The 23,340-nt window shown below is 49.2% G+C and overlaps 1 protein-coding gene across 3 annotated transcripts in view; it reads right to left on the bottom strand.

Annotated features, from left to right (window-relative positions):
• Window positions 1–23,340, bottom strand: part of RBMS2 (RNA binding motif single stranded interacting protein 2) — a 502,218-nt gene that overhangs the window by 193,029 nt on the left and 285,849 nt on the right. For all 3 annotated transcript variants that reach the window (XM_069653688.1, XM_069653686.1, XM_069653687.1), the window contains exon 3: window positions 5,446–5,504. In XM_069653688.1, the coding sequence (XP_069509789.1) occupies window positions 5,446–5,504 (59 nt within the window). The remainder of the gene's footprint in view (window positions 1–5,445; window positions 5,505–23,340) is intronic.

Genomic DNA, 23,340 nt, shown 5'->3' on the forward strand with positions numbered 1-23,340 from the left:
TGTGTGTCTGCCACAATCGTGGCCTTTGCTCTGCCCTTGCTCCATGACACATTGATGTTTAGCCTCAACACTCAACTGGTATGGACTCCAATTCACACCCTGCCAGGCATCACCCCACTCTTGCGTTAGCTCCCAGCACTGATGTTGAGCTTCAACCCCTAATTGCTCCTTGCTGCAATACATTCCCCCACTCCCAATACATCTCCCCTCTCTTATATTAGCTCCCACCTGTGGTCTTTTTGTGCATCCGGACAACACAATAATCCAGCCAATTTCATTATTTTCAACTCATCTGATCTTCTTTTCATATAGTCTCTCCTTGTGCCACTTGCGCAATGTAATGTCCTGCCTTTGGAATTATCCAAAGTCCTTTGGTTCCTTTGCCCCTACCTCAATGTAATTTGAGAATGTCAGCAAGAACGATATGAACTTTAAAAGAGAGCGACTCTTGATACAGATAATATGTATGCTATATTCAAATCAAATTCTCAATAAAGGGGTAAAAATTCGGAATCTGGGAAAATATGACTCTCCAGATTCCCGTATTTGGAAAAACCAAAGGCCCATGCTAGAGCTACCATACAACATTGAACTGCAGTGAGCAGCTGATCCCAGGACTGAAAGCCTTAACCCCTGAACTCCGAAAGAGCTCCACTCCAGTTTGTATTTACATTTAGTCATGATTAACCTTAGATTACTGCTCCCACAGTATTGTGTGCGTAATGGGGAGTGACTATGAGGTGATATGTCCCTTCAGGGGGGTGAATGGTGGGTGATTAGGAAGGAGAGGGTTGCATATAGCCATGTGCAGTGGGGAGGAATTACTTCAAGCAGGCCATTGCATGATGCATTTTCTTTCACTCTGTTTCTTTTAGTCTTAATAGCACAGATCTAAAGCAGAGATTGCTTTGGGTCACATTATTTGTATGCTGGTAAGTATAGGCTACACTTTTGGAGGGTGACAATAAATTTATACTCTTTCTGCTCAATATGTTAGTATAACGATTTATATATATATATATATTGTCAGGTTGGTTTATTACATCATTTATGCACGTTTCACACAATCTCACTAAAATGGAGCTTAGTTTTGCCCTGTATTTTTTTACTTTTCACACGCCTGTCACATTTGTCTCATCACCCCACCCTTGTACCTTCTCCATCGCTCCGGCCACTGACCCCCTCCAGGTGGAATCCCCAAGTAACTTTTTCCATTCCCAGAAAATGACGCTAACCCTAATCTCAGCTCTGCTGCATGCCAATCTGAAGTGCACACGGAATGCCTACCTACTGTTTGCAGAGCAGCAGCAGAGACGGATGAGCATTTGCTTAATCGGGAAGGGGCAGAGTTATGATGCAAAGGAAGAGCATGAATAACTGGGGTCCTGGAACAGATCAGCGATTTGTTGGAGAAAGAAACAGGTCTGCATCATTTCCGGACGCGAAAATGAAAGTACTGTTGCATATACATTTGTCAATGAGATCCTACCTGTTAAATCTAGCAGTCTGCCCAATTGGCATGGGAGGCAAGCTGCAGGGCCAGCATGTGGTTGATAAGCACAATATTTAAATTGTTAGCCATTGAAGCATTTGCATAATTAGCTCGTTGTGACTGCTTGAGGCCATGCAGAATCCACATAATGGCGGCCATGGAGCTTATAACGTTCTTATTTTTTCTTCTAGCTTTGTCTTTGACCTCTGAACCTAGGCTATGTTCTTGGCTTCAGCAAATCTTCCACCTTGCCTCAAATATAAACTTGTGGAGTGGAAGATAAATATGAACAAAATGTACAGTGTGCAGTGCAGTGACGTGCCAATTATATCGTTTAGCGTTACGTTTTCCCTTGTGGGAGCTTGAAATCTTTTGGTTTCCATCCTTCTACAACATTCCGGTATAGACTCCTTTGGGATCAGTGGTCCAGAAAATCCTTAATCGCCTCAAATGGGATCAGCACCTCTTCTTTGGAGATTTTTCAGCCGATACATGTACAGGTTGTATATTATACTATTTTATCTGCCCACCCCTCCTCCCATGTCCTTCAATTTGTTTGCAATGACTCATTACCTAAACCCTCCATAGTATTTATTATGATAACCCTTAAAATGCTGGACCTAAGTTTCAAAATCACTTGCATCTTGATGCTTGTTCCTAGTAGGTTAATCAGATGGGATCCAGTCTCACAAGAAGATGGAATGCAATGATTAACGAAAGTAAAAAATGACCCTCCCCCTTCCTCAAGGAACATAAATGCTATTCTCTGTTGGGGAGCAAGGTCTCCTCCCATGCAGAACTGTTGCAGGATATTTTATGGAATTGCAGGTTGGAGTTGTATGTTGCCTTGTATTTAGCTGTACAGAGTTAAAAGTGTTGGAGTTGGATGACTATATGGTGGACAAGTGAGACAGGGGAGTCTCCATGCGGTCGGGCCTTCTTCCCATGCTGCTCTATTGAGCACGTCTGCAGACCCAGTGTGGCCTTCTCTTCCCAAAAGTGGGGATCAGGACTTCCCAGAAAAGGTGTCACTGAGATGCATGTTGGTGAAAAGGTGGCCATGAGCCTATCAAATGGAGACTGACAGATCACTGCCTTAGCCTTGGGGAACAAACATAATATTTGCATCATATTTGCAGCATTGCCTCCAGGTTGCTCAAGGCAAGCTCATTTTGTTAGAATTGATGTCTTCTCTGTCTTTCTGTACTGTTTGGCAACGAGTGGCACCAGACTGTCACTTATGGCCGGCAGTTGCTCACTGTTTATATAATTGCCACACCATTAGCGTGACGTTATGCACCTATTCTGCGCTGCATCTGGAGGTTATGCCATGAGGTCGTGCAACACCTTCTTTTTCTCTCACATTCTGGGCTAAGATTTTCCGGGTGCGTGTTTGTTTTTGTTCTATAATTGTACCACTTTTTATAGTGCGCTATCCTATGTTTGTTTTCTCCCAGGTTATGGAATACTGATATGCTTTACCACAGTATAATTAATATTACTATACTAGCACACTACATCATGCAGATCAAGCTGGATGTTCATTGATTAGCTTCACCAGTGCAATATATTGCCAAGCATTCATGGTATGTAAATTGGAAGAATCGTAGCACATCCCATTTCTGCCTATACTTAAGGTTTCCCTTCACATTCTGTTTTTACAGCCCACTCCTGACTCTGCTACTTGCAAACAGGCTGGTCAATCCCTACATTTGTGATCCGAGATAGGTTTTCATGTCAGTAATAGCAAACCCACACAGATTAGCCTCCCAGGGTCTGCTTGAGCACATCCCAAGCCGAGCACATAACCAGACAATGCTTCTTCGAGATTACCAATAGGAAGCCGACTTCATGAAAAACGTCACTAACAGAGACGCGATATGACTGGCATCCCAAATCTGCACTCTCTCTGCCATCTTACCTTGGGATCAACATGCATCCAAATGCAGCAGGCCAACGTCCACAATTCTAAGTGTGGCCTATGCAAGTCTTCAGGTTTCGCATAGGTGCGGTCATGCTAACATTCAAAATCCTATCTAGATGCGACGCAGGCCAACACCTGAAGACTTGCATAGGCCACACTTAGAATTGTGGACGTTGGCCTGCGTCGCATCTAGATGGGATTGATTGAGGGACGGCATGCCCGCGCCTGGATGAGACCTGAATGTTGGCATGTGCCACACTTGGAGTTGGGAACACCGGTCTGCGTGGCGTCCGGCTAGAGTTGTGAGTGTTGGCATGCCCACACTTAGACAGATTTCTAAACACTAGCCTGCGCCGCATCTAGATAATACTGTGAATGTTGGCATGCCCACACCTAGATAGAATTCTAAACTTTGGCCTGCACCGCATCTAGATGGGATTGTAAAGGCCAACAAGGGCCTCACTTAGCCAAACTGTGAATGTTAGCATGCTAAAGGTCAGGTAACCCACTAACCAACATAAGATCAAACTCTGCATACTTATCTCACTAAAGAAACTCACACAACCATCTCTCGCACAACAAGCCGCACGCGCTTCACAACACTGCAACAACACATAAGCCGGAGCAACAGCACACGCGGACTGACAGCGATCCAATACCTGCACGAAAGCTCAGCACCCGGTGTACACCGAGTTGAAGCTGTCAACAGAACACCACTCCTCTCACTATCCTACTCCCTCGTCACCTTACTAACCCATCCCACCTTATCATTTACAGATCCGCCAGAGCACCTGGGGACCAATTCCGTTGGTGATGGCGCACAGTACAAATACCTTTAAAATCCTGAATTACCCCCATCCTCTCCCTGTACTGCTACCTCCAAAGTAACCATGCGCCACGTGGAACCCTCAACCCCTTCTTTCATGAAAACCTGCCTCTTCCACTTCCTCTGATACACCTGGGAAGAATTTGGTTTCTCTACTATCTGGGCATTGCTGTGTAAAGTGAGGTAAAGAGGGGCAGGAGTTCTGATCACCACCACAGAGATGTTGGCGAAGTGAATGAGCGAGAGGCAGGAAAGACAGAAAGAGGAGTCCTGCTCTGCTCCATTCTCAACATGCGGGTGCTGGTTGCGCATAGTAAGGATGGAGTCGTAGCACCCAAGGATGCTTCAAGGGTTGCGACCTGTGTGCTTAGAGCATGCCCTGGAATCCCTTCCCCATCCCTTTGTGTCAATGAAACCCTCTCTGCAGAGCTCCCTCTGGCCTTTGGGAAGAAACTCTAGCTCATAAAATACGCAGACTCCTCCACGTTACAACAACACCAACCTTCTGCAATAAGCGGGCGGATGGCTTCAGTGGGGTTCTGGATCCAATTCAGGATAGCTTTAATGGCTAACAGAACATCCACTGAATTGGCAGTGAGAATTGGAAAACTCCAATTATCTCCCAAACAACTGGAACCAATATCTTGGGAGTGGGCCAACGTACGCTCTCACAACCCCTTCTCCATCCGTAAGATCTTCAACCGACTGGGATTTTTCCAGCAGTCTGCAAGGGTTTTCCAGATTGTGCAAAGCCTTCCGCCAGAGGTCCTGAATATACACACCTTCAAAATTAGTGCAAAACACGTTTTTCAATTTGTCTGTTTTGATAGCATTTCTGGTGTGTTTGATTATTTCATGTTTGGTTGTTACATTTCCATACTGCTACCTTTGGTGTGAGCAGGGCCAGCCAAGGTGCAAAATAAATGACGACTTGATGAGGATGGGAAAAGGGAATCAACAAAAAGGTGGGTAAGAAATAGTTGCAGATACACAGTGCATGAATGGGAAAGAACCAGAGAGAAATAGAGAGGTGGGTAGGCAGAGCAAGATGAAGGGATGGATAAAGATGTGACGTAAGAAAGGCAGGCATGCACACAGTGCGGGAATGAGCACCTTGGTACACTTCCTAGAGGCATCATTTGGACATGGACAAAATGAGGCACAGCGGAGGCACATCAGCCCACAACCAGACACAACACTCACCTTTGCATTTATTGGTGGTCTTGTCTAAAATGGCTTTGGTGGAGACGATTTTCCCATACCTGGAACGAGACAAGAGATACTCTGTGATCAAGACAGGTGGGGGAGGGGAAGGAAAGGCAAAGGGTAAGGTACAGAGACACGTTGAGTAGTGGGCTTGCCGGGGCACGAGGCTAGTGCTACCCCAAGGAGAGTTAAGCTTTATGAAGTGGGGGATTCAGTCGCGTGGTAGTTTCTGCTGCGCTTCATTTCAGACTAGGATACTATATTAGAAATAAAGCTTTGGCACAAGTAATGTTTGTGCTTTTCTTATGCAAAACAGTGAATTATACTTCCAGCTGGAATTATCCAATGCCAATAAGCTAAAATAGTTAGTACAAAAAACAGAGTAACTTTATCCTGGCAAATGAAGAATACCTTTTTCCTTTAGTCAATCTTATGTAACAAATCAATCTTATCTTAAATTGGAACAAAAGATATCTAAATTGAAACAAAACAGGCCAACATGTGTTTCACCACGTGGACATCCTTTTGATTAATTGACTACCCACGCTGAGATTTTTCAGGGCTGAAAATTAATTATCGTTAAAATTAGAGTTTGTGTCGCCTCTCAAATGTTTGTCTATATAACTTCAGCTATGTCTAATTTAATCTTCAGTTTATAATTTGTTCTTTAGTTTAGTCAATGTTTCAAGTTCTTTTTATGCCATTCCTAATCATTCTTGTTTTCATATTGCTGTCTCTTTCACAACATATTACATTCAGTACTCAATCTCTTTTCCAATTCACAGTAGAAAAGCCCATTAACATGACATAACATATGTGATCCATGCAAGATGATATATGCAGGCAGATACCCATTTGTTATATTGGTCTGTGAACAGAAAGCAGCACACCTCAAACATTTAAATAATGACGCTCTAAACAACTGTGCTCATCTAGATAAAAGAATTATAACAATTTTGAGTGCATCACCACCGCCCCCAACGTTGATGCAAAACGTCGCAAATGAATCAGGGGAGAATCAGGCCACTGAGAGCCTGCTCACACCTTCCAGTGGTTATGAAAAAAAAACACAAAGACATTTAACAGTTCATAATAAATGGTCAATATAATGTTTTTCCATAAATACTTCCATTTATTGTCTGTTCATCAACATTCAATGATAATATTGCGACTCGGTCCAATTTATTAATGTGCAAAGCATTTTGGACCACATGTCCTTTGCTCAAGAGCAGAAAACGGCATGACTATTAATATAATATAATCAAACTCAAATCAAACTCAAATTCATAACCAACACTGGTATACATAATCACCATTCAACCGATAGGCACCACAATCCAAACATTATAAAATAAAATAAAAAATGAATTGTTGCAATAGATTATTTATTTTATTTATTGCATTTGTTATATGCCCAAACCTTGAGGTGTCACGGCGTAGGTCACAGTAAACTTAATTTTCTGGTTACAGATTTATCTAACTTGATTTCTTACAGCCAACGAGTGAAAGTCAAAGGTCATATCCAACGGAAATGGCCTTTATCTTGTAATAATGGTTTTGAGATTACTAAAATCAACATATGCAAGGGTAAAAAGGAGGAAAAAAATCAAAGGTGGAAAAAAACTAAGAAAAATAACAAAGACACCAAAACCAGATGGACATCAAGGATACCCCACTCTTTATGTCCATTTCAATTAGTATTGGACTTATCAAGCATCTGATATCTTCAGTTGGCACTACCAAAAGTTAAATAGTTTGCTTTGACTTCAAATGTATACCTTGCTTTTGTGCATATTGCTATGAATTAAAGTTAGTACCACAACATGAACTATTTTCTAGAAAGACGGATAAGTCCTGTTCATTTGTACCAATATTTACTTCTGCAAATCACCAACGTTTCCCATGCATGAGATTTCCAAGTGTGAAGAACAGAACCAAATGACTAATTTCTACAACTTTGGGTAGTTCTAATAGGAAAGTAACAACTAATTGTCATTAACTATTTTTATAAATTAGGACAGCTTTGAAACATACATGATATTGGTTTGTTTACAAGTAAGGTACGTGCGGTTCATTATTTTCTTTGGTAGAAACTTTGATATGATGTTCAAGTTAGAAGTGTAGATTTTCTCTCTAATTGTCAGAGAACAACAAGAGTTTACTCTTGCAAGGAAGGGTCTAGTAGATCCTTGAAATGCGCTGAGAGCATACAGCATCTACACAGCATCTTTTGAGGTTTGTTGATAGCTTTTGAAACTTCTTGTCAGTTATTTTGTTTAATGGTGTTACAGTAAATAATGTGAATGTCATTTGTTTTATAACAATGGATTACTATTCAAAATGATTTACTAAAATTAATGTTTATGACTTAATTTTTACAAATTGTTTGTTATAATAATGTAAAATGTTACCACACTATTACTATTAAGCTATGATCAAATAATGAATTTGGTGAAACAAAATATAATATATCATTCAGTCACTATATGATCGTGCGTTTAAGCTAGTTATATATTTTCTGATGGTAGACACCTCTAATGTGATTTTCTAAGGCCCAGTTGCTAGGTCCCCAAATTACCTTGCTTCGATAAATATATTTACCTGATTATTGCTTAGATACTTATACGCTGTGTGGTCCCCAAGCAGTGACCATAGATCATGGGTAGTGTCTGGAGTTAAACCTAAATCCACACATCAAAGAAAACCCAAGAAGTAGACTGTGAAAGTTGAATTTAGAGGCCCCACTGATTGGGTAGCCACCAGAATGCAACCTTGTGATTGGGGCCTGGGATACTTCCCTAGATAATATATACCCAAAAAGAGAACACTCTTTGTTTTAATACCTGGGGATGTAAGACGGCAGCCCAAAGACCGATTGTGAGGCCCTTCCCAGACGGATCTTGGCAAGCGCTACCCACAGCCTGCCAAGACCTTTCCTGATGGCAAAGGTCTACCCAAGTAAGAGAGAGAGTGAGAGACATCTGTAGTGGACCACAGGTGCTCTGACTGCTTGAAGAGTCACCCAAACTGCATAAAAAGTGGCACGGCACCACCAGAACACCGGAATGGCCACTAGTGACCATCCACTTTTAATTGGACTCGATAATTGACTGGCCTTGGCCAGAAATTGCCAAAGATACTCAACCGCAAGGTTCCCAAAACTTGTCTCTTCTTTGAAAAGACTACAGAGTGGCCCCGAAGGAAGCTCCTGTGTTCAAGATTGACACTATAATGAACAGAGAGTATACGATTGCCAGGGGGGGCCGCACAATACAAGGACCAGTATTCTGCTCTCCTAATCAGAGCAGTGTCCATCTCTCTGACATTTGTCTATGAAAGACAGCGCTGGCTGAGTGAAAATATATCCTATAGCACCCTAGGAGCACACATCGATACACGTGTTATATTAAGATACAGTTTGACCTTAAACTTTGAGATTCTAAGTGATCCGACCGCGGCTGATTTTGCCACGGCCGGAAAGTTTGCATGAGAAAGGTGCGACCTACCAAAAGTTTGCACCTTTCTCATGCGAACACACTTACATACTTACACCCCTGCAGTCTTTCTTTTCTTTTTTTTGTTTACTTACCTGCAATGCTACCACCATAGGTTCGAACTTTTGGTGTTAGAACCTTTGGTGGTAGCATTTTTCAGGCTTTTTGTACGGTCGGACCTTTTTTTCGGTCCGATCGTACAAAACCAACCTTGATGCCGAGCTTACCTGACACATAACAGCCAATTACTCTGTATTCCTGTGGACCCCACTCCCCTTCCTAAAAGCTAGCCTTGATCGTTTGAACACAGCTATCACAAGGTGAGCGAAGGCAAGATTAAGGATAGCCTGTTTGCCTAGGTTTGGGAAGGTAATGCCAGGCGCTAAACATAGTACTGGGAGTTCATCCTAACATTGGTCCTTGCCAAGAAAGCTACCACACAGTACATTAAGTAATAAAGGGCACAGCGTGCTTGTGCCTCCCAGGCATACAACTGCATAGATATAGGGAATTCAGGACGAAAGAAGATGGCCCCTCCTATGCATAATACAGTACCATACATTACAGGCAATCCAGGGCCCAACCAGCCTGTCCCTCCCAGTTACCATGCTACGATACAGAGCAGGGAAGCCAGGGCACAAGCAGCCTGCCCCTCCCAGTTACCATGCTACCATACAGAACAGGGAAGCCAGGGCCTAACCACCCTTTCCCTCCCAGTTACCATGCTACAATATAGAGCAGGGAATTCAGGGCTCAGCCAGCCTGCCCCTCCCAGTTACCATGCTACCATACAGAGCAGGTAAGCCAGGGCACAAGCAGCATGTCCGTCCCAGTTACCATGCTACCATACATAGCATAGCAGGTAAGCCAGGGAACAAGCAGCCTGTCCCTCCCAGTTACCATGCTACCATACATAGCAGGCAATCCAGGGACCAAGCAGCCTGTCTCTCCCAGTTACCATGCTACCATACATAGCAGAAAAGCCAGGGCACAAGCAGCCTGTCCCTCAGTTACCATGCTACCATACAGAGCAGGGATGCCAGGGCACAAGCAGCCTGTCCCTCACAGTTACCATGCTACCATACAGAGCAGGTAAGCCAGGGCACTAGCAGCCTGTCCCTCCCAGCTACCATGCTACCATACAGAGCAGGGAAGCCAGAGCACAAGCAGCCTGTCCCTCCCAGTTACCATGCTACAATACAGAGCAGGGAATCCAGGGCCCAAGCAGCCTGTCCCTCCCAGTTACCATGCTACCATACAGAGCAGGGAAGCCAGGGCACAAGCAGTCTGTCCCTCCCAGTTACCATGCTACCATACATAGCAGGTAAGCCAGGGCACAAGCAGCCTGTCCCTCCCATTTACCATGCTACCATACATTACAGGCAATCCAGGGACCAAGCAGCCTTTCCCTCCCAGTTACCATGCTACCATACATAGCAGGTAAGCCAGGGCACAAGCAGCCTGTCCCTCCCAGTTACCATGCATTACAGGCAAACCAGGGACCAAGCAGCCTGTCCCTCCCAGTTACCATGCTACCATACAGAGCAGGGAACCCAGGGCCCAACCATCCTGTCGCCCCCAGTTACCATGCTACCATACAGAGCAGGGAAACCAGGCCCAACCAGCCTGTCCCTCCCAGTTACCATGCTACCATACAGAGCAGGCAAGGCCAGGGCACAAGCAGTCTGGCTACCATACAGAGCAGGGAAGCCAGGGACCAAACATCCTGTCGCTCCCAGTTACCATGCTACCACACAGAGCAGGGGATCCAGGGCCCAACCAGCCTGCCCCTCCCAGTTACCATGCTACAATACAGAGCAGGGGATCCAGAGCCCAACCAGCCTGCCCCTCCCAGTTACCACCCTACCGTACAGATCAGGGAATTCAGGGCCCAACCAGCCTGCCCCTCCCACTTACCATGCTACCATACAGAGCAGGGAAACCAGGGCCCAAGCAGCCTGCAATCCCCCGTCCCCCCAGTTACCATACAATACAGGGAATTTAGGGCACAAGCAGCCTGTCCCTCCCAGTTAACATGCTACCACACAGAGCAGGGGATCCAGGGCCCAACCAGCCTGCCCCTCCCAGTTACCATGCTACAATACAGAGCAGGGGATCCAGAGCCCAACCAGCCTGCCCCTCCCAGTTACCACCCTACCGTACAGATCAGGGAATTCAGGGCCCAACCAGCCTGCCCCTCCCACTTACCATGCTACCATACAGAGCAGGGAAACCAGGGCCCAAGCAGCCTGCAATCCCCCGTCCCCCCAGTTACCATACAATACAGGGAATTTAGGGCACAAGCAGCCTGTCCCTCCCAGTTAACATGCTACCATACAGAGCAGGGAAACCAGGGCCTAAGAAGCCTGACCTTCCCCCTAGCACCCCCCCCTTTCAGTTACCAGTCTACCATACAGAGCAGGCAATCCAGGGCTCAGCCAGTCGGTTGCTCGCAGGCATGGTGCAGACATGTTAATTGCCTGTAGGAATAGCTTTGTAGCTCAGTGTCTTTCATAGATTCGCAGGCTGTTTTGCCAAGAGTTTGGAAAATGTCTGCAGGATGTATGTGCAGCCTCCTGGCGCGAAACAACTCTGAACGATGCTTTAGATTCTAGGGGAACTCCCAGATTGAGCAACCAGGTTTTGTTCAGGTTCAAATGTAGAGGCGCATAACCCTGCCACCTAGTGGCTGGTCAGACAAATACACGAACAGACGCTTTTAATTTGCAAATTGCAAAGGATGCACCAACCCCCACTTTTCATCTGAGCTGATCAACTTTCTGTGGGACGCTGGTAGCACTTGTCAGAATAGCTCTGATCATAGGGCCAAAATGCCACCGAAATGGCGGTAGTGGTGCCTCTCAGGAGCACTTTACATTACACCAGATTATTGTAATGGACGGTGCGAGCATTTCCTATCAGCGCTGCTATACTTTAGATGACACTGCGTCACCATTTCCAAACAAGCGTATCACAATTCTATCGGGACAGGCCAGCCCTTGTCAGCAGGGCTTCTCCAAATTTAACGAGATGGTCCTAAAATGTATTAGTAGGACTGCAATACTCTTTATGGGGGAGTCCGGATACTCAAGGCAGTCTCCGTAGAGATGCAGGGTTTACATAGGCATGCAGGCTGCACTCTTCCATCGGACCAACCATGCAAACCAGAATGAAACAGAGATGAGAGAGACCCTTTTCCGGTCAGCCTTGCCAACACATGCAACAAATTCTGCGCTCACAGCTTCACTCAAGAAACTCGTGGGCCGGACTCAAGTCACCCGCTCAAACGCCTGCCTGCTGGTTATCAAACACAGACAACACCCTATAATTATACCATGGAATATAGAACAGTAAGATCTCGATGGCAACCAACAAATGGCCACTCTCGAACCAACGGCAACCTGGAACGGTTCAGTCTTGCCCTAACTGCCAATAACAGGACTCTCCATTAACTCCAAACTTCCCCTCCCTGCCCCAACTACATGACTCGCCTCTCAGCTACCGGCAGCACCTTTTCTCTGCGCACAAGGAACCCCACGCGCACAGCAGCTTAATGATTACCAGCACCACATTGACCACAGCGCAGCACCACATTCACCACAGCGAAAAACTCATTGCATGACCCGCTAACCCTTTAGCTCCATCACAAAACCACACACCAGCAGCAGCCCTGGTGCCCCAATGCGGTCATCAAATACATCTTGACCCCTCGCCCCCACCCCACACATATAACAAATCCTCGAGTGGCACTGCCAACAACCGCACAGAACCGTACCAGCATTCAGGACTCGGGTTTCCCATCTGCCAGCCTCCCATCTTCTATTGCAGAGCCAAGCCCAGCAAGGCCGCCGACATGGCAGAGGGGCTCTATACCAGACCCAGTTTACCAGTTTACCCTCCATTACATCACTGAACTGGGGTGCTGCACACAGCTATAGATTACACACTGCACCCAACAACCTCCTGCTTGCCTAGTGCGACTGATCGCTCTCAGCCATACCACTCACATATTCTGCTTCAATAGATGCAGACTATACAGACACCTGCTATCTCCTCCATAAGCCCCTGATACGCCTATGGATTCAAATAGACACCTACAGGCCATGTACTGAAATCCTGTGGCACGCACAGCCACACACCCGCCGGGCCCACCCAGCTCCCTCCCTCAAGAGGGAAATAAGGAGGATGGAATGGGACTGGGATTGACAAAGGAAAGGGGATATTTGTATTTATTTTATTTGTATTGCGCACCTGGCCGAGGGGCATCTGGGCGCATTTCTTAGGGAGGGTTAGCATGGGAGGTACATAAAAGGCAGTGGAGGTCATTACAACCTTGGTGCTAAGGGCACCAACTTTACCACCATGGTGTAAACTATGTTTATACCATGGTGGATGGCGGATTTACCGCCCCATTCCAAGGTGAGTGGGGTGGTAAGGAACAAGTTACTTACCTGTAACTGTTGTTCTCCAGCATGGGTCTGGCATGGATTCACATGCTCATGAATATTCCCCGTCGTCAGGCTGGGAATCCTCGGTAAAGAAAAAACCAGTATCAGTTTCGTTTCTGATCTGTCTTTCGTAGTAATAACCAATCACTGGTCTCTGCGTCATACTGACCACAGCCAATGACTGCCCTCTACCTAAGCACCGCCTCTGGCAGCCATCTTCAGATTTGGAAGCACGTGAAGTGGCAGTATGACCAAGTGAAGAGCCGCAGAGGGGTAGGCGGGAGGGTTCGCATGTGAATCCATGCCAGACCCATGCTGGAGAACAACAGTTACAGGTAAGTAACTTGTTCCTTCTCCAGCATGGGGTCTGGCATGGATTCACATGCTCATGAATAAAGAATACATAGCAGTACACACATGCACAACCACGGGAGGTGGCAAAGGCTCAACATTAAGCATCACATCAACTCAACATTAAGCATCTTACCTCCTCACCAGGCTCACCTCAGGCGAACAGGTTGCGCAGCACTGCTTGGCCGACCCTGGACTCCTGCCTGGAATCCCGGTCGACGCAGTAGAATTTCGTGAAGGTGTGCGTCGACCTCCACGTAGCAGCCCTGCATATGTCCAGCAGGGGCACACCAGATAGGAACGCCGTGGTAGCTGCGATCGCTCTGGTGGAATGGGCTCTCGGACGGCCAGGCAGCGGTCGGTTTGCCAACCGGTGACAGCACATGATACAGCCGGAGAGCCATCTGGAGATGGAAGCCTTCGAGAGAGCCTTCCCCTGATTGACAGGTCCAAAGTTCACAAAGAGTTGTGACGTCTTCCGAAAACCCTTCGTGCGGTCCACGTAGAACTTCAGCGCTCTAGCTACATCCAGCGAGTGCAAAGTCCTCTCAGCCGGCGACGAAGGCGACGGGAAGAACACAGGTAACACCAAGGGTTCGTTGAGATGGAAGTCCGACGGTACCTTGGGCATGAAGGAGGGGTGCGTCCTGAGCACTACCCTCGTGTCGTGGAAAGTCAAGTACGGGGCCTTGCAGGAAAGGGCCTGGATCTCTCCCACTCGTCGTGCGGAGGTGATGGCCACAAGAAAAGCTGTTTTCCACGATAGAAACTTCAACGGGGCCGAGTGCAGAGGCTCGAACGGAGGTCCCATGAGCTTGGTCAGCACCACGTTGAGCTCCCACGCCGGGGCCGGAGCCTTCACCGGCGGGAACGATCTGAACAGTCCCTTCATGAACTCTTTCACCAGACGATGAGACCACAAGGACGTCCGCCCCGTGGTTCTGGTGTATCGGGAGATCGCAGCAAGATGAATCTTGATGGACGCGTGTGCCAGACCAGCTTTGGCCAGCGTCAGCAGGTACGGCAGTACTTGGGGAGCCGTAATCCGTAGAGGGTTAATCTTCTGTGCGTGGCACCAGACAGAGAACCTCTTCCATTTGTGTCCGTAGCATTTAAGAGTCGAGGACGCCCTGGCCTTTGCAAGAACCTCTCTGCAATCGGCCGGTATGTCGTATCCTCCAAACTCTAGCGCTGCAGGAGCCAGGCCTGCAAGTTCAGCGACTTCGGGTCGTGGTGGAGGATGGCGCCTCCTTCCCTGGAGAGTAGATCCGCGTCCGCCGGCAGCTTGATCGGCGGGGACGCTGACAAGTCCAGAAGGTCCGGGAACCATATCTGCCTCGGCCACGCAGGTGCGACGAGGATCATCCTGCACCGTGACCTCTTGAGCTGGTTGACTAGCCGGATTAGCAGAGGCAAGGGAGGGAACGCGTAGAGGAACAGGCCCTCCCAGGGGAACGAGAAAGCATCGCCCATGCTCCTCGTCTGGGGAAACCTGCTGGCGAACCTCCGGCACTTGGTGTTCGTCGCCGTCGCGAACAGGTCGATCTGGGGTGTGCCCCACCGTCGGAAGAGGCGATCCACCAGATCCTGCCGTAGTTCCCACTCGTGGCACGAGCGCAGCTCCCTGCTGAGTGAGTCGGCGATGGTGTTTTTTATCCCTGCCAGATGAAACGGCACCAGAAAAATCCCTTGGGCGACGGCCCAATGCCACAGGTCCTGCGCCTCCTTGGACAGCGCTGGGGACCTGGTTCCGCCCTGTTTCCTGATGTAAACCATGGTGGTGGTGTTGTCGGTGAAGATCCTCACCACCTTGCCCTTGAGGGACGGAAGGAAGGACCAGAGGGCCCAAAACACTGCACGGAGCTCCAGGACGTTGATATGCAGGGACTTCTCCGTCGGGAGCCAGAGTCCCCTTGCGTGCAGATTTTCGGTGTGCGCTCCCCACCCTTCCAGGGAGGCATCCGTGGTCACAGTCTCCTGGTGGGCAGGGGTCTGGAAGTCCATGCCCGCCGTCAGATGCGCGCGGGTGCCCCACCACCGTATCGCTCGTCGGAAACTCTCGTCGAGCTTGATCCTTTCCTCGAAGCTGCCCGTCGTCTGGATCCAGCGCGCATCCAGGAATTCTTGCAACGGGCGCATCCGGAGCCTGCACATGGGAATGAGGTAGATGCAGGAAGACATCATCCCGAGGAGGGACTTGATGGACCTCACCTTGGCCGCGTCGGCCACCAACATCCGTTGCACCTTGCCCAAGATGGTCCTGGTCCTCTCCTCCGACGGGGAGGCCAGAAGGGACACTGTGTCGAGCCTCGCTCCCAGAAACAGTGCGACTTGCGCGGGCACCAGGTGGGATTTGGCGTAGTTCACGGAGAATCCCAGGTCCGTGAGGAGTTGGACGGTCCTTGCCGTGTGGACCACGGCGAGCTCCCTCGTCTTGGCGCGGATGAGCCAGTCGTCCAGGTAGGGGTAGACGTGAATCCCCTCGCGGCGCAGCTGCGCCGCCACCGGTGCGAGGCACTTGGTGAATACCCTGAGTGCCGACCGTAGTCCGAAGGGAAGGGCTTTGAACTGGTAATGACGCCCTTGGACCACGAATCTGAGGAATTTTCAGTGCCCCTTTAGGATGGGAATGTGGAAGTAGGCATCCTCCAAATCCAACGACGATAGGAAGTCTCCTTCCTCCAGCTGACCCAGGACGTGCTGGAGGGTGACCATCCGGAACTTCTGCGCCTTGATGAACTTGTTCAGACGTCGCAGGTCTAGGATGGGGCGCCATCCTCCCGTCTTCTTCTTCACGAGGAAGTATCGCGAGTAGACTCCGGAGCCCCGAAGCCTCTTTGGGACGAGTTCGATGGCGCCCTTTCTGAGCATCGCCTTTACCTCCAGGAGAAGTTGAGGGACGTGAAGTTCTTTCCTGGCCACTGGGGGGACGCGCGGGCACCTTCTTTGAAACTCGAGCGCGTGGCCCCGGGCCAGGGCGTCCAGCACCCAACGGTCGGTGGAGATGGATTCCCACACGCTGACGAAGCCCGCCAGCCGGCCTCCCACCGGGGTGCTTCGGTGGGGGCCCGACCCCACGGCCGGTTCAATCCTGCTTGGACGCGGCCTTGCCGCCTTGACCTCCTTGGCGACGACGGCGGGGTCCGCTAGACTTGCCTCGTCCTCTGTAGGCCTCTTGCGACGACGAGCGGGCCGCTTGACGGTAGGAAGCGAAACCGCCGCCGGAACCTTTGGAGGCGCCCTTGCCTCCGCCGCTCCGAAAGGGCATTCGTCGTTGCTGCAGGACTCCAAGGGCCCTGGCCGTCTCAGTATCCGCCTTGATGGCCTGAAGGGAATCGTCCACTGTCTTCCCAAACAGGTTGTTCCCGTCGAAGGGCATGTCCAGGACTCTGGTCTGGAGGTCCTGCCGGAAATCCGTAGCTTTGAGCCATCCACGACGTCGAAGGCAAACGCCGTTGCCCAGCTGGCGGAACCCAGTGTCGGCGATGTCCGTCGCCACGGTGATGGCGTGGTCCGAGGCCACCTCACCTTCCTGCAGGATCTCCAGGGCCTCCGCCCTCTTGTCGTCCGGCAGAAAATCCAGCAGGGGAGCTATCTTGTACCACAGCTCCCTGTCGTAGCGAGCCACGATAGCCAAGGCGTTGGCCGCTTTAATCGTCGTCGCTGCCGACGAGATGACTCTACGTCCCATAGCATCCAATTTCTTTCCCTCGCCGTCCGGCGGGGAAGTCGATGTGGAGGCCGCACCCCCCCCCGCTTTCTTCCTGGCTGCCGCGGAGACGACGGAATCCGGGGTAGGCTGCACCCGGAGGCATAGGGGGGCCGTGTCCGGGACCCGGTACTTTTTCTCGTACCGGTCTCTTCTAGCTGGCGTCATGGAAGGGTTCTTGAGGAGGGAAAGGCCCTCATCCCAAATGTCGTCCAACAGAGGCACTGCGAGGACCGTCTTCCTCTTGGCCTCGCGCCGCTGATAAAGGAAGCCTTCCTTTTTCTTCTCCTCAGGGCAGAGTTGGAAAAGCTCAGAAGCCCTGGAGATCATGGAGTGGAAAGATCCGATCTCGTCGGGCGGAGAAGCCCTGGTGGGAGGCGACGACGGAATATCCTCGTCGTATGCCTCGTCGTCCGTACCCGTCGCTGCCGTGTCAGTCCCCGTATCATCCCCTCGGGTGGACGGGGAGGAGGGCTGGACGGGGCGCGACGGTTGAAAAGGAGGTGGTGGATGGATCCTTCTTTTCTTGGTAGGGGGAACACCAGAAGGTCCCGGTTCTGGATCCCCCGACGGGAGAGGTTCCTCCGTCGGTAACGGTAGCCTCGTCCTTATCTCGGAGCATAAGGACTGTATGGCCAACAAAATGGCCGCCGAGTTGTCTTGCGGCGTTGGCAGAGGGGAATCCGACGGGCGAGCAGGGGCCCCGTCGGTATCCTCGACGATGTCGTCGTCGTCACCTGCGTCGGGGTCCATTCCGACGGGCTGGCCTTCTTCCACGCCTAGGCCGTGGCTTAAGACCTCGATCAGCTCCTCTTCTGAGGTTGAGGCCGAATCTACGACGACGCCCTGCCCCCCCTTCTTCTTCCCCACGGAGGGTTTCACGGGGGTCCTATCGATGGGCACAAAAGAAGACTCCCTCCGAGGAGGCAGGGAGATTCTGGGCCCTGAGGTCGCCGCCACTGGTGCAGCCTCCACAGGCTGAGCCAGGGCCGCCGCGACCGTTTCGATAGAGGGCTTGGTCGGATGGATCAAGGCCTTCACCACCTTAGGTGCGCTCACCGCCTTATCCTTGAGGGAGGGGGCACTGCCACGCTCCTCCTCTGCCTTAGAGCTCGACCGGGGCCTCTCCAGGAGCTTCGCCGGGTGCTCGGCCTTCCTCTTACCCGACCCAGAGCGTTGGCTCGTGGTTGATGGTGCCGGGGAGGGTGCGCCCTGCCTGGCGCCCGTAGAGCCCGACCGTTCGGCGCTCCCGGTGCCAGCGGACTCGCGGTGCTTGGCCTTATGTTGGGCCCCCGTCGCCGGGGCGCCCTCAAAGGTCTTAGAAGACCGCTCGGATTTCTTCTTCTTCTCGCCAGACGGGCTCTTACCCTCCAGCCAGTTGGCGAGACGTTGATGGCGGTCCTTCATGGTCCGTTCCGACATGTTGCCGCAAAACGCACAGTCCTTCTCCACGTGCGTCTTGTCCTCATGAAGGCAGTAAAGGCAGAAAGAGTGTTCGTCCTCCTTGAAGACGTTCTGCAGCTGGCATCCAGGGCAGACCCTGAACAGCTTTCCGGGCGTCGAGCTTCCCTTCTCCTGGGCCATCTCCGAGACCGGGCCTGAGAAGCTTCTGGAGTCCTCCGAAGTGTAGCTCGACGAATCTTCACCCTTGAGGGGCACAGATGAATCCGACACGGGTCCCCGTTGATCGGATGTAGGATCGGTGGAGCTTGAGGCTCTTTTGACCGAAAGAATCGAAGTTTTTTTGTGAAAAGCGCGAAAAAATAGCACTAACGCTCGAGAGCAATAGCACGAGGATCCCAACACATGAACGTGCGGTAAAAATCTGAAGATGGCTGCCAGAGGCGGTGCTTAGGTAGAGGGCAGTCATTGGCTGTGGTCAGTATGACGCAGAGACCAGTGATTGGTTATTACTACGAAAGACAGATCAGAAACGAAACTGATACTGGTTTTTTCTTTACCGAGGATTCCCAGCCTGACGACGGGGAATATTCATGAGCATGTGAATCCATGCCAGACCCCATGCTGGAGAAATCCCCATTTCCCATTTTCCCTTCCCCATTCCCATTTTTGCCCCATAGGGCATAATGGGAGTGGGGAAGGTGCTAATTACGCCGCCGTAAATTACGGCGGCGTAATTAGCACCATGGCGGGTTAGCGCCATGGACTTTAACGCCTGCCAAAAGCAGGCGTTAAAGTGGGAATCCGGTGTTAAGGGTTAACGCCGTCGTTAATCCTTAACGCCGGGGTTGTAATGACCTCCAGTGAATTTACAATAATGCCAATATGCAGCAATATACAGCAGAGTACAGCACATTTACAGTTATTTACAGCGAGGCAGAGTGTCATGGGTAGGGAGAGGTATCAGCGAAAAAAGGCACAGTTCACTACATAGGGTGGTGTGATAGCATGCAGTGGACAAGAGATAATGGCGGTGCAGCAGTTTATGTAAGAGAGGTAAGAGAGGTAGTGTGGTCCTTTGTTCTTAAATGCGAGATATGATGGTTAGCACTAATGATGACATAACAGTATAACTTATCACCTCATGAAGAGTTCCTAAGCTTTGTAGACATTAGGCCTCATTATGAGTGTCCCATTCCAGTAATAATGCTGGAACAAATGACGGTAATATCGGATCCAGCATTTTTACCAGACAGACACACTCCGAGTTTGCCGGTAGGGGCAGTGAACGTCCAGCAGGCCTGACCTGCCAGGAGTTCAGGCCCCTACTGGCAAAGAAGTGCCCCTATCACCAGCACCGGTACTACCAGTGATTGCGGCAAATCCATTCCATGGAGGAACTCACTGCCGTTGTCGCCACCCGTAATTACCCGGTAACACCAGGTTATCGGGCGCCGGTAATGGTGAGGTGGGTTTGCCGGTAACCCGCTGGTATTACGGGCGGGTTACCGGCAAACCGGCAATGACCCCCCCCCATTGTCCAAGGGACGTACCATGAGCCTTGACGGTGGAGTTAAAGGCCAGGGTGCAGCAAGGGCATTTAATAAGGTACTCCAGCACATAATGCTCAGTTAGTGCCGAGGGTGTGGTCTATAGAGCTATTATGACCCACATCACTTTGCATAATATGTTATGTTATGTTAATAAATTTGTAATGCGCACCTGGTACCCAGAGGCTGATGGGCGCAGACTAACAAACATGAAACAGAACTACATATACATCAAGATCTAAAGCAGTCCATGGTTAATACTGACACGGGTCTACACGAAGAGCAGTGTTTTCAGCTTTTTTTAAAAAAGTTCTGTTGAAGCCAGAGTTCTTATGTGAGTAGGGAGGGCATTCCAAACTGTAGGAGCCGCAACTTCAAAGGACCCTTGTCTTGTCTTATTGGTCTTGTGCCGAGGAACCACAAGTATGTTCAAGTTGTCTGATCTCAATGACCTTCGCTTGTCTTTCATGATTATGGCTTCCTTCAGATACGATGGCATTGGACCAACAATGCATTTTTGAGTTATCAGAAGGAGCCTGAACTGAATTCTTGCTCCAACTGGTAACCAGTGGAGACTCCTTCTGGCCTCCGAGACATGATCTCTTTTTCTCAATCCCTTTACTACTCTTACTGCCCCATTTTGGATGACCTGAAGGCGATGAATCTCCGACTGAGGAATGCCCACCAAGAGACTACAGCCATAGTCTAATTTTGAGCCAATAATGGCTCTAGCCAAGGTTTCTGAGTTTTTTTCAGAAATAAATGGGCGAAGATGGCGGAAGAGTTTGAGGAAATAGGAGGCTGACGAGACGAGACTATTTACCTGCGCCTTCATGTTTAAGTGTCTATCCAGACATACGCCCAGCGTCTTAACCTTGGACAGTGTATTAATGACACAATTGTCCAGGTTAATGTTCTTATATTCCTTGACTAGTTTGTCCAGTTTGTTTGGCGACCCTACCAGAAGGAGCTCCGTTTTTGGCACTATTCAGGGCCAGTCAGTTAGCTACCATCCAATTTTGGATCTTCGCATAGATTCTATTAATGGAGGCTTCATCCTTTTGATGTATTCCTGAAATAGGAAGGATGCATTGCGTGTCATCCGCGTAGTTTGCAAACACGATCCCCTCCTCTTCCAGAATCTGGAAGAAGGGGCTCATGAAGAAGTTATAGAAACACGGAGACACGCATGCTCCCTGAGGAACTCCATATAGTAAGAGCACGGGATCGGCTTCTGCTATTTCACTGGCAACTCTAATTTGCCTATCCTTTAGAAAGGATGTTACCCATTGGATGGCCTCTTCAGAAAATAATGCATTCTCTTTTAACCTGGTGGACAGAATCGAATGGTCCACCAGGTCAAAGGCTGCTGAGAGGTCCAGAATCATCAGTAAAGCAATCTGACCCTTATCCATACCCTGAATTGAAGTATATATAAGCATACATAAGTTATTAGTATATAAATCCACCTGGACGATTGCTGGGAATTGGCTGAAGGTACAGTACACGCTGCCGGTAGCCTTGGAATGTAGTGTTCTGAACAGCTGCCGGCCATACATGCCAACATGAGAGCTCTACAGGTTTGCATAGCCTGCAGATTGTCCAAAGGGAACTGTAAATCCACATTCAAAGGGTTATAGCAGGTGTTATGATTATCCAATGTAATGGTACTCCATTTATTGACCATGGAAGGATCAAGGACTGAGTCAGCCCTGATGGGATTTAAACTTGAGAAGGGAGGACTGGCCCCCATGTCTGAAGCAAGCACTTAACGTGTGAACCATCTTTCGAGCAGTACAATGTTGTGGGGTTATCAGTCTGGATGAAAACTGTCTTATTGGAGACCAACATCTCATACGACTTCAGGGTAAGTGACGCCATTCTCAGCTCCAGGAGGTTTATATGGAGCTATTGCATCATGGGGCTTCACTTGCACTTTCTTCCTGGGCGCGAGTTTCAACAGCATGTTAAGGAGGCAACAGTACCAATGGTAAAGTGCGGTTTTAGCTGTTGGTGGAACGCAGAAATCTCATAAGGGCTAAAGCTTTAAAATTGAGAATTTGTTAAATGGACAGAAATGACCACTAGACCCTCCTCCGCCACTTTCCCCAGGGTCCACTTGTCATTGAGCTATTCCTGCAGTAGGCACATCAAGGGCAGTTTTTATTCCATATGGTACCCAGGGCAAAACATTAAAATGCGCCCCCCCCTCCCTCATGCCCATTACCAGGTTTGCTGCCACTCTCTGCTCGCCTCCATGCGCACACCGGCTTTTTGAGCACCAATCCCTCTCTTCGATTCCAACCCAAAGGTTTGCCCGTGCTCCATAGCATCAGGCCACCAGCCTCCCCGTATCAAGCTACCATAGCTTCCAACTCCCCGAACTAGGCCAGCTGAGCTTTCACTGTCAGCTGCATTATCAGCCTCGGTACCTCCACCTCTATAGACCTGGCCAGCTGCCCAATTACCCACCTCCATGCTTCCCACCATCCCAGTACCAAACACTGCCCACATTTCCAGCTTTCTAATCTACTCTCCTTGCAAGCCAATGATCGACTCCATCTTGAAATTGGGTGATTTTTTTTCTAATGATTGTCGGGCAGAATTTTGGGAAACGTATCAGCTGGAGGTGGCTGGGTGTAAAGTCAGAATTGGTGATGTTACAAGTTATACGGGCAGATAACATGGAGATCAAAGGGACTGATGTAATTATAGTCACTTCCGATACTTGTGGAGAAAAACAAATCTGATTTGCTGTAATTCTATCCATTTTAGTCGAAGGAGGTTTGGCCTCCCCACATCGATTTCAAATCAGATTTGGGGAGGTTGCTGACCAATCAGAGATTCTTACGAAATAAGGAGAATCTGTGTTATTGTTATACTAATTCGCAGCAACTTGGTTTAAACCTGTCCATTCAATGGAAATGTTGGTGGAAAGC

This window comes from Ambystoma mexicanum, chromosome 3q (genome assembly GCF_040938575.1).
Source record: "Ambystoma mexicanum isolate Mex_15411 chromosome 3q, UKY_AmexF1_1, whole genome shotgun sequence".
Lineage (NCBI taxonomy): Eukaryota > Metazoa > Chordata > Amphibia > Caudata > Ambystomatidae > Ambystoma > Ambystoma mexicanum.